Below are 13,419 nucleotides of genomic sequence, written 5' to 3' on the forward strand. Positions count from 1 at the left end.
GCCAGTACCGCCTGACTGGACTTTGTAGGGTTTTCAAGCGAGATCGTTGCCAGTGCCCCTGGACTGGCTCTTGTGCGGGTGGCACATAAAAGACACCATTTCGAGCGTGGCCGTTTTCGTGCAGGTGACACGTAAAAGCACCCACTACACTCTCTGAGTGGTTGGCGTTAGGAAGGGCATCCAGCTGTAGAAACTCTGCCAAATTAGATTGGAGCCTGGTGTTGTCATCCGGTTTCACCAGTCCTCAGTCAAATCGTCCAACTCATGCTAGCATGGAAAGCGGACGTTAAACGATGATGATGATGATGATGATGATGATGATTGGCAGGTGATTATCAAGGCCTAGTTCTCAAATCCCTCCTATTATAATTCTCCAAACTATACCAAAGGACTTTAAGAATGACACTTAGTACTCCAAGCAGTGTCTGCAGAAAATTTAGAGAAGAAATTCCAGACATGGAAATAAAACCTGGATAATGATAGTAATGGTGATAGTGTTAATGGTAATAACAAGAATTTCAAATTCTGGCGCAAGGCCAGCAATTTTAGAGGAGGAAGTAAGTCGATAACATTAACCCGTGTTCAACCAGTATATATTTTATTGACCCAGGAAAAACAAGCAGAATTAACTTCGGCTGAATTTGAACCAGAAATGCTATATCCGACTTGCTAACAATTCTGTCAGGTCATAGCAATACCATTGATTGTTTTTATTGCTGTTTAACACCAGGTTAGTACTCGTCAGGTAAGCCTGTGACAGAGGTGTTATAATCATGACCATTCTATATTTTTTTTAATACTTAGGACTACACTGTGCAATCTATTCCTCATTAGTAAAGCTGTTATTGTTACCAACTACAACCACCACCACTGAAGGTGGCCACAGGTTCTCTCCAAATTTGTTCTGCATTAAGGCAGCAGCTTGACCTTAACCCTTTAGTATTCAAATTATTGTCAAATGTAATGCTTATTTATTCATATTTTTAGAATTAATCATGCATTGTCTTATAGCCCTCTGATTTTTAGGAGATAACCGTTAGTTTTTAGAATGATACTATAGGGTAAGTGGGGAGGGGCAGACTTGGCCAGTATGAATTAAAACAGGTAGAATATTTTCGCTAGATGTGGCCAGTTTAAATGTTAAAGGGTTAATCTCACAATTCACTGATACCCTTGCAATGGACATGTGCCTTGCCTTGGGCCTTCAATTCCTTGTTTAGAGTCACAGAAGTACCATTATGACATATGGCATGCCTTGGACAATTTTGGACTGGCAGTGCCCATCCCTCTCCAGATCTGATCACAACTGATTTCCTCCAAAACAGAGAAAGACAGACAGACAATAAAAGAGTGAGAGAAAGAAGAGTCGACGCCAATTCAGGACTGATTATTTTATTGATCCTGAAAGCAAGAAAAGCAAAGTTGACTTTTTGGCGATTTGAACTCAGAGACTAGAGAGTCAGAACAACAACTGCAAAGTAATCTGTCTGACAGTCTAATAACTCAGCCAATTGGCCACCAAGTTTACACACATCACTGGATAAACTGTCGTAAAACAACCGGATTGCACATGTGTGTGTATGTACACACACACACACCTAGGTTACTCTTACAGGCATTACATTAACATTTTTCACACAAATACATGTACAGTCAGACAACTGTCATCTGAGCTATTTATCTATTTACATGAAAAGAAACCTTAAATCCAACCTCTAATCAAGCTACTATGCAACAAGGCACACACAAAGATAGACATGCATGCATGCATGCACGCACACAGATGCACGTCTACATTGCCACCACCCTCACTCCTCATCCAGCTATAAGATACCACTTCTAATTCATCAACCCTTTATCAATGTCCAAATAGAGCTACTTACCTTGCTGCTGGGGTTGATTTGCCTGCTGTTGTTGGCTGATACTAAAGCCAGAACTGGCCACACTGCTGCCAGTGTTTGATGAACCAAAGCTAAAGGTGCTGCTCAGTTTAGAACTAGCCAAAGAGACGCTCTTGAAGCCTGATGCACTTGCCTGGGAACCAAACAAGTTAGCTGTGTGCAAATACAAAGAGAAGAGCTTTAGTGACATCATTTCTCAATCACTCCAATAAATTTCACAAGACACACACACACAAATAATAACATTCAAATCTAAGCTATTGTATGCATAGATAACCCTTTCTCTTGAAAGTTTTAGACTTGGGACACAATTCTCTAGAATCAATGACCTGGATATCATAATCTTGAATGCCTATGAAGTGACTGATGTTCATAAATGGATGCTGTTTTTCATGTAATGACAGGGACAACAAGATTATAATCTTTGCTATAGCAACCGAATATATCCAGGTGGTCATTGCTTTTTAGTTGTTTTTACTTTATTGCAGATGTGCTAAAAGGAAGTAGATTGAGTACATTCTGTTATGATGCATAGCACACCATTATGTTGTAGAGCAATTGGATCCCAAGTAAAACTAGAATGGTCCATGATGGGCTGTAATATACTGTTTGTACACTATTATTGTGTCTTTCTGTTCACCAAACATAGTACCTGTGATTGTTCTAAGTAGGTCTGTAAACTGTTTTGTTTTCTTTACTGGGTCTTCTATCATCATCATTTAATGTCTGCCTTCCATGCTGGCATGGGTGGGGCGGTTTGACAGGAGCTGGTTAGGTAGAAGCCTGCACCAGACTTCTGTGACTGTTTTGGCAGGATTTTTACAGTTGGATGCCCTTCCTAACACCAACCACTCAGCGCTTTTTACATGGCACAAGCATAGGTGAGGTCAGTTTTTGGCAAGGTTTTTATAGCTGGATGCCCTTCCAAATGCCAACCACTTTACAGTGTGGACTGGATACTTTTTAAGTGGCACCTGCACTGACAGGGTCACCAAGAACCTTGCGAAACAAAACAAAATAATTATAAAAAATTTTTCTTCTGTGTATGTACAACAGCCAAAACATTTTAAGGCCATTTCCTTTGCTAAGCTAAAGCAAAAGTTAGCCTTTCAAGGCCTGTGACAGTCTTCTCTTATTTTTGCCCTATCCTCTACAACTTCGTTGCTCTCATTACCTCTTCTACTATTCTTTAGCCATGTCTTGGTTTTCCTCTTTTACCTCCCTCTACATTTATTTCAGCCTTCCTCAGCATAGGACCCAATCATCTCATCTCATTTCTCCCATCATGTCACCCATCACTGACTATTTCCATTATTCTCTGTAATTCTTTAACTTCCCCTCTTTCAGTAATATTCTTCTCATCCACTGAACAATTCTCGTTCTTGTTCTTTCCAATCCTTTCATCCTCATTGCCCACATGTCTCACTTTCATAAATCGTAGCATTTCTCATACATATATGAGATGCCATAGGATCAAGAGGGTTGGTCATATACATATTACCTAACATATTATTCCAGCATGAAAATCACGGACAATAAAAAGATGAAGTCAAACCACTAGCTCTATAATAATTGAGGAGAAAATACGTGAAAATGTTTTTTTTATTCAAATGCTTATAGTGTATTTAATTGTGGTTAGATTATCAAGAAAATTGTCAGTATTATAGAAAAGACTTCATTTTTTTTAAATGTAAATAGTTCTTTTTGATAAAAAAATAATGTTGTCCATGTTATTAGAAGTCTACACAAGTAGAAAAAAACCCATGTACATTAAAAAAACAATAAAGAGATATTAGTAATGTCTAGTAACAGACATGGACACACAAACATGATAAAAAAAAAATAAAAAAAAAGAAATGTTTTTCCCCACTAACTTTTTTGCAGCTTTTACATTATATAATTTATAGGACTAAGAGATACATGCAATGTTGGGTGAATTTGTGTTGTACAGAATATGAAGAGTTAACACAACACCCGTTCTTGAAGGCATCCTATTTTTATTTTACCTGCATTCTGAGTTGTTGCTCCTGAATTGAACACTTGACTAGTATTGCCAAAGATGTTCTGGTTAGCATTCTCTTCACTTGGCTTCCCACCGAGACCACTGAAGAAGGGTGTGGATGCTCCAGATGAAAACAGACCTGCTGACATGCCACCAAGTGAGGCTGATGCAGTGGACGACTGGTTGTTGGTGCTGCCAAATATGCTGCCAGTACTAACACTGTTGCTGCCAGTAGTTGCAGGTTGACCAAAGACTGACGAACTGGAAATTACAAATGCACAGAAGATATACATACATATTAATATATTCATACAGTACAAGTTAAATCATAAATTTCTTGACAAATAACCAATTAAGAACTCCATATCTATTTCCTTTCATATATTATCATTTTATCCTTTATTAAATTTGGGCCTTAGTATTACATCGTCATCATCATCATCATCCTTTTAACGTCCGCCTTCCATGCTAGCATGAGTTGGACGATTTGACTGAGGACTGGCAAGCCAAAAGGCTGCACCAGGCTCCAATCTGATCTGGCAGAGTTTCTACAGCTGGATGCCCTTCCTAACGTCAACCACTCAGAGAGTGTAGTAGGTGCTTTTACGTGCCACTGGCACGGGAGTCAGTCCAGTGGCACTGGCAATGACCTTGCTCGAATGATTTTCTAACGTGCCACCAGCACAAGTGCTAGAAGGCAACGCTGGTAATGATTATGCTCAAATGGTGCTATTTACGGGCCACTAGCACGGAAGCCAGACAGCTGCTCTGACAATGAACAGGCTCAACAGTGCTGTTAGTGCTCCATTGGTATGGTGCCAGTCATTGAGTATGGTTCAATTACAATTTCACTTGAGCAGAGTTTAGTGTCCAATGAAGGAGAGGTTGGCATAGGTGCCAGTCGTCGGATTCGGTTCAATTTCAATTTCAGATTTCAAACACAGGGTATATTTAGAAAAGAAAAGAAACCAAATTTGTTTATAATCTATTTAATTATTTGATGATTTGACAGTGGGTGCAGGTTGTATAATTTGCATTATATAACCAATAATGGGATGAAGCACTAAAGAATGACCTTAGAAAGAATGCTGAACCGTTCAGGCGAGATGACAAAGAATGGAGATGCCTAGTGCCTTGCTGTGCTCAAAATCCGATCTCCACAGTAAAAGCATTAAACCAGTCCCCTCGTGGTAAAGATAGACTTGCAAGAGCGCTGTGTCAGTGCCATGTGAAAGTGCTTGCACAGGGCCACATAAAAGCACCCATGTGGTGTCATGTAAAAGTGCCTGTGTAGTACCATGTAAAAGCACCGAGCACACTCTGTAAAATGGTTGGTGTTAGGAAAGGCATACAGCTGTAGAAACCATGTCAAATCAGACTGGAGCCCAGTTTGCCAGCTCTGGTCAAATCACCCAACCCATGCCAACACAGACAATGGACATTAAATGATGATGACGATAATGAAACACATAAAATGTGGTGAAATTAACCCTTAAGCATTTAGATTACTCTGTCAAATGCAATGCTTGTTTATTCACATTGTTTTGAATTAATCATGCATTATCTTGTAGTTTTGAGAGGCTGTATCTGGCTGGTTTGAACATAAAACAGGTAGAATATTTGGACTGGATGTGGCCGGTTTAAATGCTAAAACCACCTTAAGTTTTATTTTATTTTCTACGTGGCTGTGTGGTAAGAAGCTTGCTTCCCAACCATATGGTTCCAGGTTCAGTCCCACTATGTGGCACCTTGGGCGTCTTCTACTACAGCCATGGGCTGACCTAAGCCTTGTGAGTGGATTTGGTAGACAGAAATTGAATAAGCTTGTCATACATGTGTATGTGTCTCTCCATCGTTGCTTGACAACTTGTGTTGGTGTGTTTACGTTCCTGTAACTTAGTGGTTCAGCAAAGAGACCGATAGAATAAGTACTAGGCTTAAAAAGTAAGTCATGGGGTTGAACTGTTTGACAGAAATCACTTCAAGGCAGTGCTCCAGCATGGCCACAGTCAAATGATTGAAAAAAATAGAAGACACATATATATATATATATATATATATCTTGTATCTTTTATTTGTTTCAGTCACTGGACTGCAGCCGTGCTAGGGCATCACCTTCAAAACAGTATATACATAATAAATGGCTAAGATTTTAAACATAAATGATAGGCATAAACATGGCTGTGTGGTAATGCTCACTACATAAGCACGTGGTTTTTAGGTTTCTATCCCATAGTATGGAATCTTAGGAATATGTCTTCTATAGCAACATGCTGAGCAATCTTTGTGAGGGAAATTGGTAGAAATTGTATGGATGCCTGAAATGTGTGTGCAGAAGTGAAGATTCATTTACATTTGTCTTTGTATGACATTTTGGGGGTAAAGTGAGATCATGTTTACGACTAGTGTACATAACATATGCTGTAACTCAATGAAGACCAGTGGAATAAAAAGAATACCTTAGTTGTAAAGCAGATAAGGACTCATCATCATCATCATGGTACATAAAAACGTTCATGCAGTAGCCCTACATAAAACATCCATGCAGTGCCACATAAAAGCATCCAGCATACTCTGTAAAGTGGTTGATGTTTGGAACATCCAGTCGTAGAAACCATGCCAAATTAGCCTGGAGTCTGGTGCAGCCCACCGTCAGCTTGCCAGCTCTGGTCACACTGTCCAGCCCATGCCAGCATGCACAAAGGATGTTAAAAGATGATGCCTAATATAGTGAAATATCACATTTCACTTCCATAATTACGATGAGAGTTAACTCACAAGAATATAAACAGTATAAATTAACAGCTAAGATTTTGATGGAAATAATATAGTTCAGCCCATTCAGCGGGGTGGTTGGTGTTAAGACAGGCATCCAGCTGTAAAAACTGTGCCAAAATAGACACAGAAGCGTGGTGATGGCTTCTGCCTGGCCAGTTCCTGTCAAACTGTCCAATTCATGCCAGGATGGAAGGAGGACGTTAAATGAAGATGATGAATATAAGACACAGGCACTAATTTGAGAAAGGAGAGGCAGCAGATAGTCTGTCATCTAAATGATAGCTGCATAGTAGGGCTCTCTTTTAATTAAGTGGAAGAGCAGCACTCCTGACTACATAAAAGATCAGGTCAACTCTTATCAAAACACTTATGATCAAAGGTATACAAGCCGTGACCACCCTAGATTATCCAATGCATCCTTTTGTTTTTTGATACAATAGAACCTGATTTTGAGAGACAATTGACTACTATTTCTTGCAGGTCAAGTAACTACATAGCATAAGATAGTACTCTATCTGAGTGTGACACTAGATCTCACAGACAAGTGATGTAGGATTGTAAAGGACACAGATATACTACACAGGTTTCAAATTTTGGTATAAGGCCAGCAATTTCGGGGGGAAAGGGCTAAGTCAATTACATCAACCCCAGTACTCAGCTGGTACTTATTTTATCGACCCCGAAAGAATGAAAAGCAAAGTCAACCTTGATGCAAACACTGATATACCATATTTGCAAACCTGTTTAAGCGATAACAGCATTAAATATGGATATGATGATGATGATAACGACATTGTTAATCAAAATGGTAAATTTTAAAAATATCAACTTACCTGGAAGGAGCCTGTCCAAAAACAGATGCTGTTGAAGCTGCTGATTGTACAAATGCATTTGTTTTGAAGGTACTGTAAGAGATTTAAAATATAATATTAAATGGAAAAAAAAAGGAAAAAAAAATTAAAACCAAAGCAACTCTAAGTACTTCTGTGTAACAATGTTTTAAATGTTACTCCTGTACAACATGATCCTGTGTTTGTAAATTTTTCACAAAGTCCTAAACTGGAGACATAAATGCTTACTTTTTTATCCTGGAGATTGATAAACCAAGAGCTACCAATAGCTTTTATATATACATATACTCTTTTATTTGTTTCAGTCATTTGACTGCAGCCATGCTGGAGCACCGCCTTTTTAGTCTAGCAAATCGACCCCAGGACTTATTCTTTGGAAGCCTACTACTTACTCTATCGATTTCTTTTGCCGAACCACTAAGTTACAGGGACGTAAATACACCACCATCGGTTGTCAAGCGATGTTGGGGGGACAAACACAGACACAGACACAAACATACACACACACACACACACACATATATATATACATATATATGACAGGCTTCTTTCAGTTTCCGTCTACCAAATCCACTCACAAGGCTTTGGTCGGCCCGAGGCTATAGTACAAGACATTTGCCCAAGGTGCTACGCAGCGGGAATGAACCCAGAACCATGTGGTTGGTAAGCAAGCTACTTACCACACTGCCACTCCTGTGCCTATATATATATATATATATAGGGGAGGCAGGATAGTGCTTGTGACTTCTTTCAGGGACCCTGAGACTAGTTTAACAAAGGAAAGAAGCTGTCCTCCAGAGACCTGGCCCAAATGCTTGTGAAAAAGTGTGAAATGCTAAAGGAATGCAAGGACCAGATGATGGTACTAAACTAAACAGAGCAAGTTTAACACCAGAATATGGTCTGGGATGCTTTCAGCATGTTGCAAGCATTCAAGTTGGGTCTCAAGTCTAAGGATAAGTTGATATCTTGATGTGCTGTTTATTTCTGTATCATTGCTTTCTGTAGAGTCTCTTTGGTGCAGATTTCTGCTGGTGAACAATTTTTTTGTATACTCAAGTAGATACAAGAGCTGTTGAAACATAAGTATACACATATAACAGGTTTATCTTAGTATCTGCCTACCAAGTCCACTCATAAGACTTTCATCAGCCCAAGGATATAGTAGAAGACACTTGTTCAAGATGCTGTACAGTGGGACTGAACCTAAGACCACAGTTGGAAAGCAAGCTTCCTAACCACACAGCCATGCAAAAACAAACATTAATTGAAGAATCATTCAATACCTTATGCTTTTTTTGTTTTTCACAAAGAAAAAGAAGACAATAACTTTAAAGTTTTGTCCCAGTCTAAGACAAAAGCAACTAATCTAAAACTTCAAAGCCACCACTAGCACTTTTCCTTGTGAAAAATATAATTAACCCTTTAGCATTTAAACTGACCATATTCAGTCCAAACACAAACTGTTTGATGTTCAAACCAGCCAAATCTGACCACTCACATCTATACTATAGTGTCATTTTAAAAGTAAATAATGACACCACTGAAATCTCAAAACTACAAGAAAATGCAGGATTAGTTAAAAAAACAATGTGGATAAATAAGCATCACTAAAGGGTTAATATATTCATGTGTGCATGCTTATAATCTTTTGTTATATATTGACAAAACAATCAGTGTTCTTTGAACAATGTCAAATGTGTCAGAAACTTTTGTGTCAGTCACACCCATCAGGTATATTGTGAATCAGTGATTATCCCATTAGAAAGCTGTAAATAATGATGTTTACAAATTGCATTAATAAAATAGCATATTCCAGTTGGTGAGCGAGCCTATATGTTGTAGCCCAACATGCAAGAAACAATAGCTAAATCTCTCTAAAATCAAACCCTATTGTCACAGAAAGAACAAACAAAATGGTCGTAGTGGCTAATGTAATCCAAGTTATACTACATTTGAGAGAAAAAATTGGTCAGGTCATTTTGATTGTACATTTGCTCAATCAGAGTTGACCTTGGGTTAAACAACATCAACAGACATACATACATACATACACAGGTTGAATTGAATTACAAGCCAGTTTACCCTATGTGGTTTGGGCAAAATAGGAAGAAAAACAACAAAACATAAAAAATGACAACGATGATGATAAAGTCCAAGAATATGCAGGTATACGTACTTGTCTGTTGAACCAAAAACTGACTGATTAAATGCAGTCATTGGAGTTGTGCTCGTCTGCCCAAAAAGACCTGTAGCCTTGGTAGAAGCTGCAGGAGATGCTGAAGCCTGCCCAAACACAGACCCAGTTTTAGACTGAGAGAACAGTGTCTTGGCTGTACTGAAGGCAGCTCCAGTGTTGCTGGCATTTGAATCATCAATACTACTAGAGCCACCAATTGCTGTATTTGCAGGTAAGCTAGCAACTTGACCAAATAGTCCAGTGCTGCTGCTGCTGCTAGAGTCTTGACAAAACAGTCCTTTGGGTAAGGGGTTACTCGTGGATGATGTAGGAAATGTGCTTTGGGTGAACAGGTTAGAAGTTTGAGTAGTTGGTGATTTGAATGGTTCAGCAACAGTTGATGGCGTTGAAGTGTTTGTTGTCTGTACAGGTAAACCAAAAAGTGTATTGGCAACGTTGGCAAAAATACTGGCAGTGCTCCCAGAGGGCATGTTTCCTGAGACTGTTGAGACAGCAACACCTGAGGTGGGATTACTGGTACTGGCTGGAGTGTTAAAACACATTGTGAACATATTAGTTGTGGTAGCTGCAAAGGCAGTTGTGGTTGACACGGAAAACGTAGATGGTGCTGTAGCTGTCGTAGAAGCAGACGAGGCACCGAACAAAGTACTAGGAGGAGTAGGAGCAGCAGTAATTGTAGTAGAAGTAGCTGCTGTTGGAACAGTTATAGATGTGGAAGCAAGAGCTGAGAAAGTAGTAGTAGGAGCAGCAGTTGCAATAGAAGGAACTGTAAATGAAATAGTATTAGTAGTGGTGGTTGTCATAATAGGAGTGGTAGGAGATGAAGCAGCAAGTGTTGTCGGATCAGAGATAACTACATTAGCCACTGGTGAAGTTAGTGAGGACAAAGCTGGAGAGAGAGTTGCACTTTTTGCAGTCAATCCTGAAGGTGGCGGGAAAGTCAAAGACTCTTCAGTTTTCAGTGAAGTCAGCTTTGGAAGGTTATTCAAGGCGGAGAACACAGGCACTTCATTTGAAGTTAATGATGTTGTTGCAGGTACTGCTTGTGCAGCTGGTGCTGTAGCTACTGCAGTAGGTGCAGCAGAAACTACCTCAGTTGCCGAAGGCATTACTGCATTTTGTTTGTCAGTAGTAACCTCAGATGTGGTGCTGCCAGCAGGAGGGAACGACTTGAAAATCGATGTGGTGGGCATTGTAAATAAACCTGCAGCAGGAGAAACAGCTGCAGTGGAGGTTGTTGTCTGATGGGACTGTTGTTGCGGCAAGCTTGTACCTGTAGATTCAATTCCAGTAGAGGTTACACCAAAAGAGAAACCCTCTGTTGGAGCTTGCAAGGGGTTTTCGTTAAACATCTGTAAATTGTTCAAACACTGTGATGTAGGTATCGGCTTCAACTTAGTGGTTGCAGCTGCATTTGGAATGGACGTATTTGGTGCAACTATTTCATTAGTAGCAGTAGAAGTAGTGGTGGTGCCAACTGTAGAAGGAACAAATGAAAAAATATTCTGAGCATTTTTAGTATCTGTAGCAGCAACTGCAGTGCCAATTCCAGTATTCTCTTGAGAAAATGAAAATATTGAGTGTTTTGAAGTTGGAGCAAGTGGCTTTGAGGGATCATTAGCTGAACTGGTATTAAACTTTGAACCAGAGAATGAAAATGTTGCTGTGCTATTGCCAAATAAGCCCTTGCTAGTTGATTCCTCAGATGATTTGGGGGTGGCAAGAAGACTTCCAAGAGTTGAAGATTGTTCTGGGGGCTTGAATATTTGTGACTGTGGCTTGTTAGTATTGGCTAAAGGTGGAGATTTGGTCATTTGTGTTGTTGTAAACTGATTCACCTTGGTTGATGTAGTTGCCAAAAAGGGGGACGATGCACCAAGCTTGTCAGCAACACCAACTACATAGGGAGGATTTGCAGCAGTTGGTAATTTCTGAGCAGATTTTGAAGACTCTTCAGTTGTTGCTGCTGTAATAAAATTAGGGAAAAGAAATTAAAAACAAAAATTGAAGACATCTATGAAGATATAAGTTACAGAAATGAATGTCATCATCTTTATTTAATGCCTGTTGTCCATGTTAGCATGGGTTGGACAGATTGACCAGAGCTAGCAAGCTGGGAAGCTGCACCAGACACCAGTCTGATTTGGCATGGTTTCTATGGCTGAATGCCCTTCCTAATGCCAACCACTTCAGAGTGTGCTGAGTGCTTTTACATGGCACCACACAGGCACTTTCGCATGGTGCTGCACAGGTGATTTTATGTGGTGCCGCACAGAAACTTTTATATGACACTGCATGGCTGCTTTTATGTGGCAGCCACACATAAATAATAAAGGTTTCTTACTAAGGTACAAAATCAACTTCAGTTGCGAAGAAGTACAGTCACACTGATACCAGTATTATAAATGGTAACATGTACACAGATGTACATAAGACAAACAAATACACTCTCTCATAAAACAATATGTATGCAGTGTGAGGACCTGTAGAGTAATGATATCCTTTATTTGAAAAACAGTTTAAGGGTTGGTAACAGGAAGAGGATGCAGCTGTAATGTAAAATCCTACCTTGAATAAATCCTCTTTCAAGCCCATGCTAGTCTAGGAAAAACGAACATTAAACAAATAAGGAGAAAAAAAAGCATAGAAAAAGGAAGAAAAATACGATTAAAGGAACACCTTTACTTACCGTCAGCTTGCTTCTCTTCTGCTATGTCAAGAGCTGAATATTCTTCTACATCCTCTTCCTCTTCCTCTTCTTCGTCGTCGTCTTCCTCCTCTTCCTCTTCACATTCTTCTTCGTCTTCATCGTCATCCTCGTCGTCTTCCTCTTCTACTCCAAGACAGTCATCACCTGTCACAGATTCTGCTGAGGAGATGTCTTCTAGGTTGAGGCTACTGGCATAATCTTAAAGGAATGACACACATGAAATGCAGTAAACATAAGGAATTTTCAACAGAACCAACTAAAATGTACCAAAATAAAACACTACTGCTATCACTATATCATTTACAACGTGGTGTCAAAAAGTTCCCTGACTAGTTCTGTAGTGCACCAACAGATGACAGCACATGGTTGTGTGCAGGATGAGAGCTAGCAGTGACCTTCATGAGGCAGTGTCTCGAGTGACATCACTGTGTTTACTTCCAAACTTGTGAAATTTGTGTTTTTGTGGTCACATGTATACTGTACTATGTGCTTTTTGTCATGGACAGGAAGCTGAAACAAAGGGCCAATGTGAAATTTTACATTAAACTTGGGAAGTCTGCTACAAAGACTTTGAGCATGCTTTGGCAAGCTTATGGTGATGAGGCAATGAGTCGTATGCAATGTTTTGAGTGGAACAGGTACTTCATAAGTGGAAGAACAAGCCTGGAAGATAATGAATGACCTGGAAGACCAGCCATAAGTGCCATCCCTGGAAATGTGGAGAAAACTCACCAGCTACTGCATGAGGATCATTGGAGGATGATCAACAACATTGCTGATAATACAGTTCTATATTTAAGAGATGAGGAATTATTTACATTTGTTGGATATTTGTCCTCATCTTGTTTGTTGTTAACACAACGTTTCGGCTGATATACCCTCCAGCCTTCGTCAGGTGTCTTGGGGAAATTTCGAACCTGGGTTCTCATTCCTAACGATGTTACTATTATTATTACTATTATTAATCAGGTCGCTGC

The 13,419-nt window shown here is 39.6% G+C and overlaps 1 protein-coding gene across 5 annotated transcripts in view; it reads right to left on the reverse strand.

Moving 5' to 3' along the window:
* The window catches only part of LOC106883850 (nuclear pore complex protein Nup214), a 64,996-nt gene that overhangs the window by 6,050 nt on the left and 45,527 nt on the right, over nucleotides 1-13,419 (reverse strand). For 4 of the 5 annotated variants that reach the window (XR_001411166.2, XM_052970045.1, XM_014934989.2 and 1 more), the window contains exons 20-24: nucleotides 12,422-12,640; nucleotides 9,712-11,698; nucleotides 7,515-7,586; nucleotides 3,908-4,164; nucleotides 1,884-2,054 (exon numbers count right to left, since the gene is read on the reverse strand). Coding sequence is in view for 4 of the 5 variants with exons in the window: in XM_052970045.1 (XP_052826005.1) it covers nucleotides 1,884-2,054; nucleotides 3,908-4,164; nucleotides 7,515-7,586; nucleotides 9,712-11,698; nucleotides 12,422-12,640 (2,706 nt within the window). In the remaining variant the exon portion in view is untranslated. The remainder of the gene's footprint in view (nucleotides 1-1,883; nucleotides 2,055-3,907; nucleotides 4,165-7,514; nucleotides 7,587-9,711; nucleotides 11,699-12,421; nucleotides 12,641-13,419) is intronic. The other variant, XM_052970044.1, reaches the window with a different exon arrangement.

The sequence above is a fragment of the Octopus bimaculoides genome, chromosome 8, assembly GCF_001194135.2.
Source record: "Octopus bimaculoides isolate UCB-OBI-ISO-001 chromosome 8, ASM119413v2, whole genome shotgun sequence".
NCBI classification, from domain to species: domain Eukaryota; kingdom Metazoa; phylum Mollusca; class Cephalopoda; order Octopoda; family Octopodidae; genus Octopus; species Octopus bimaculoides.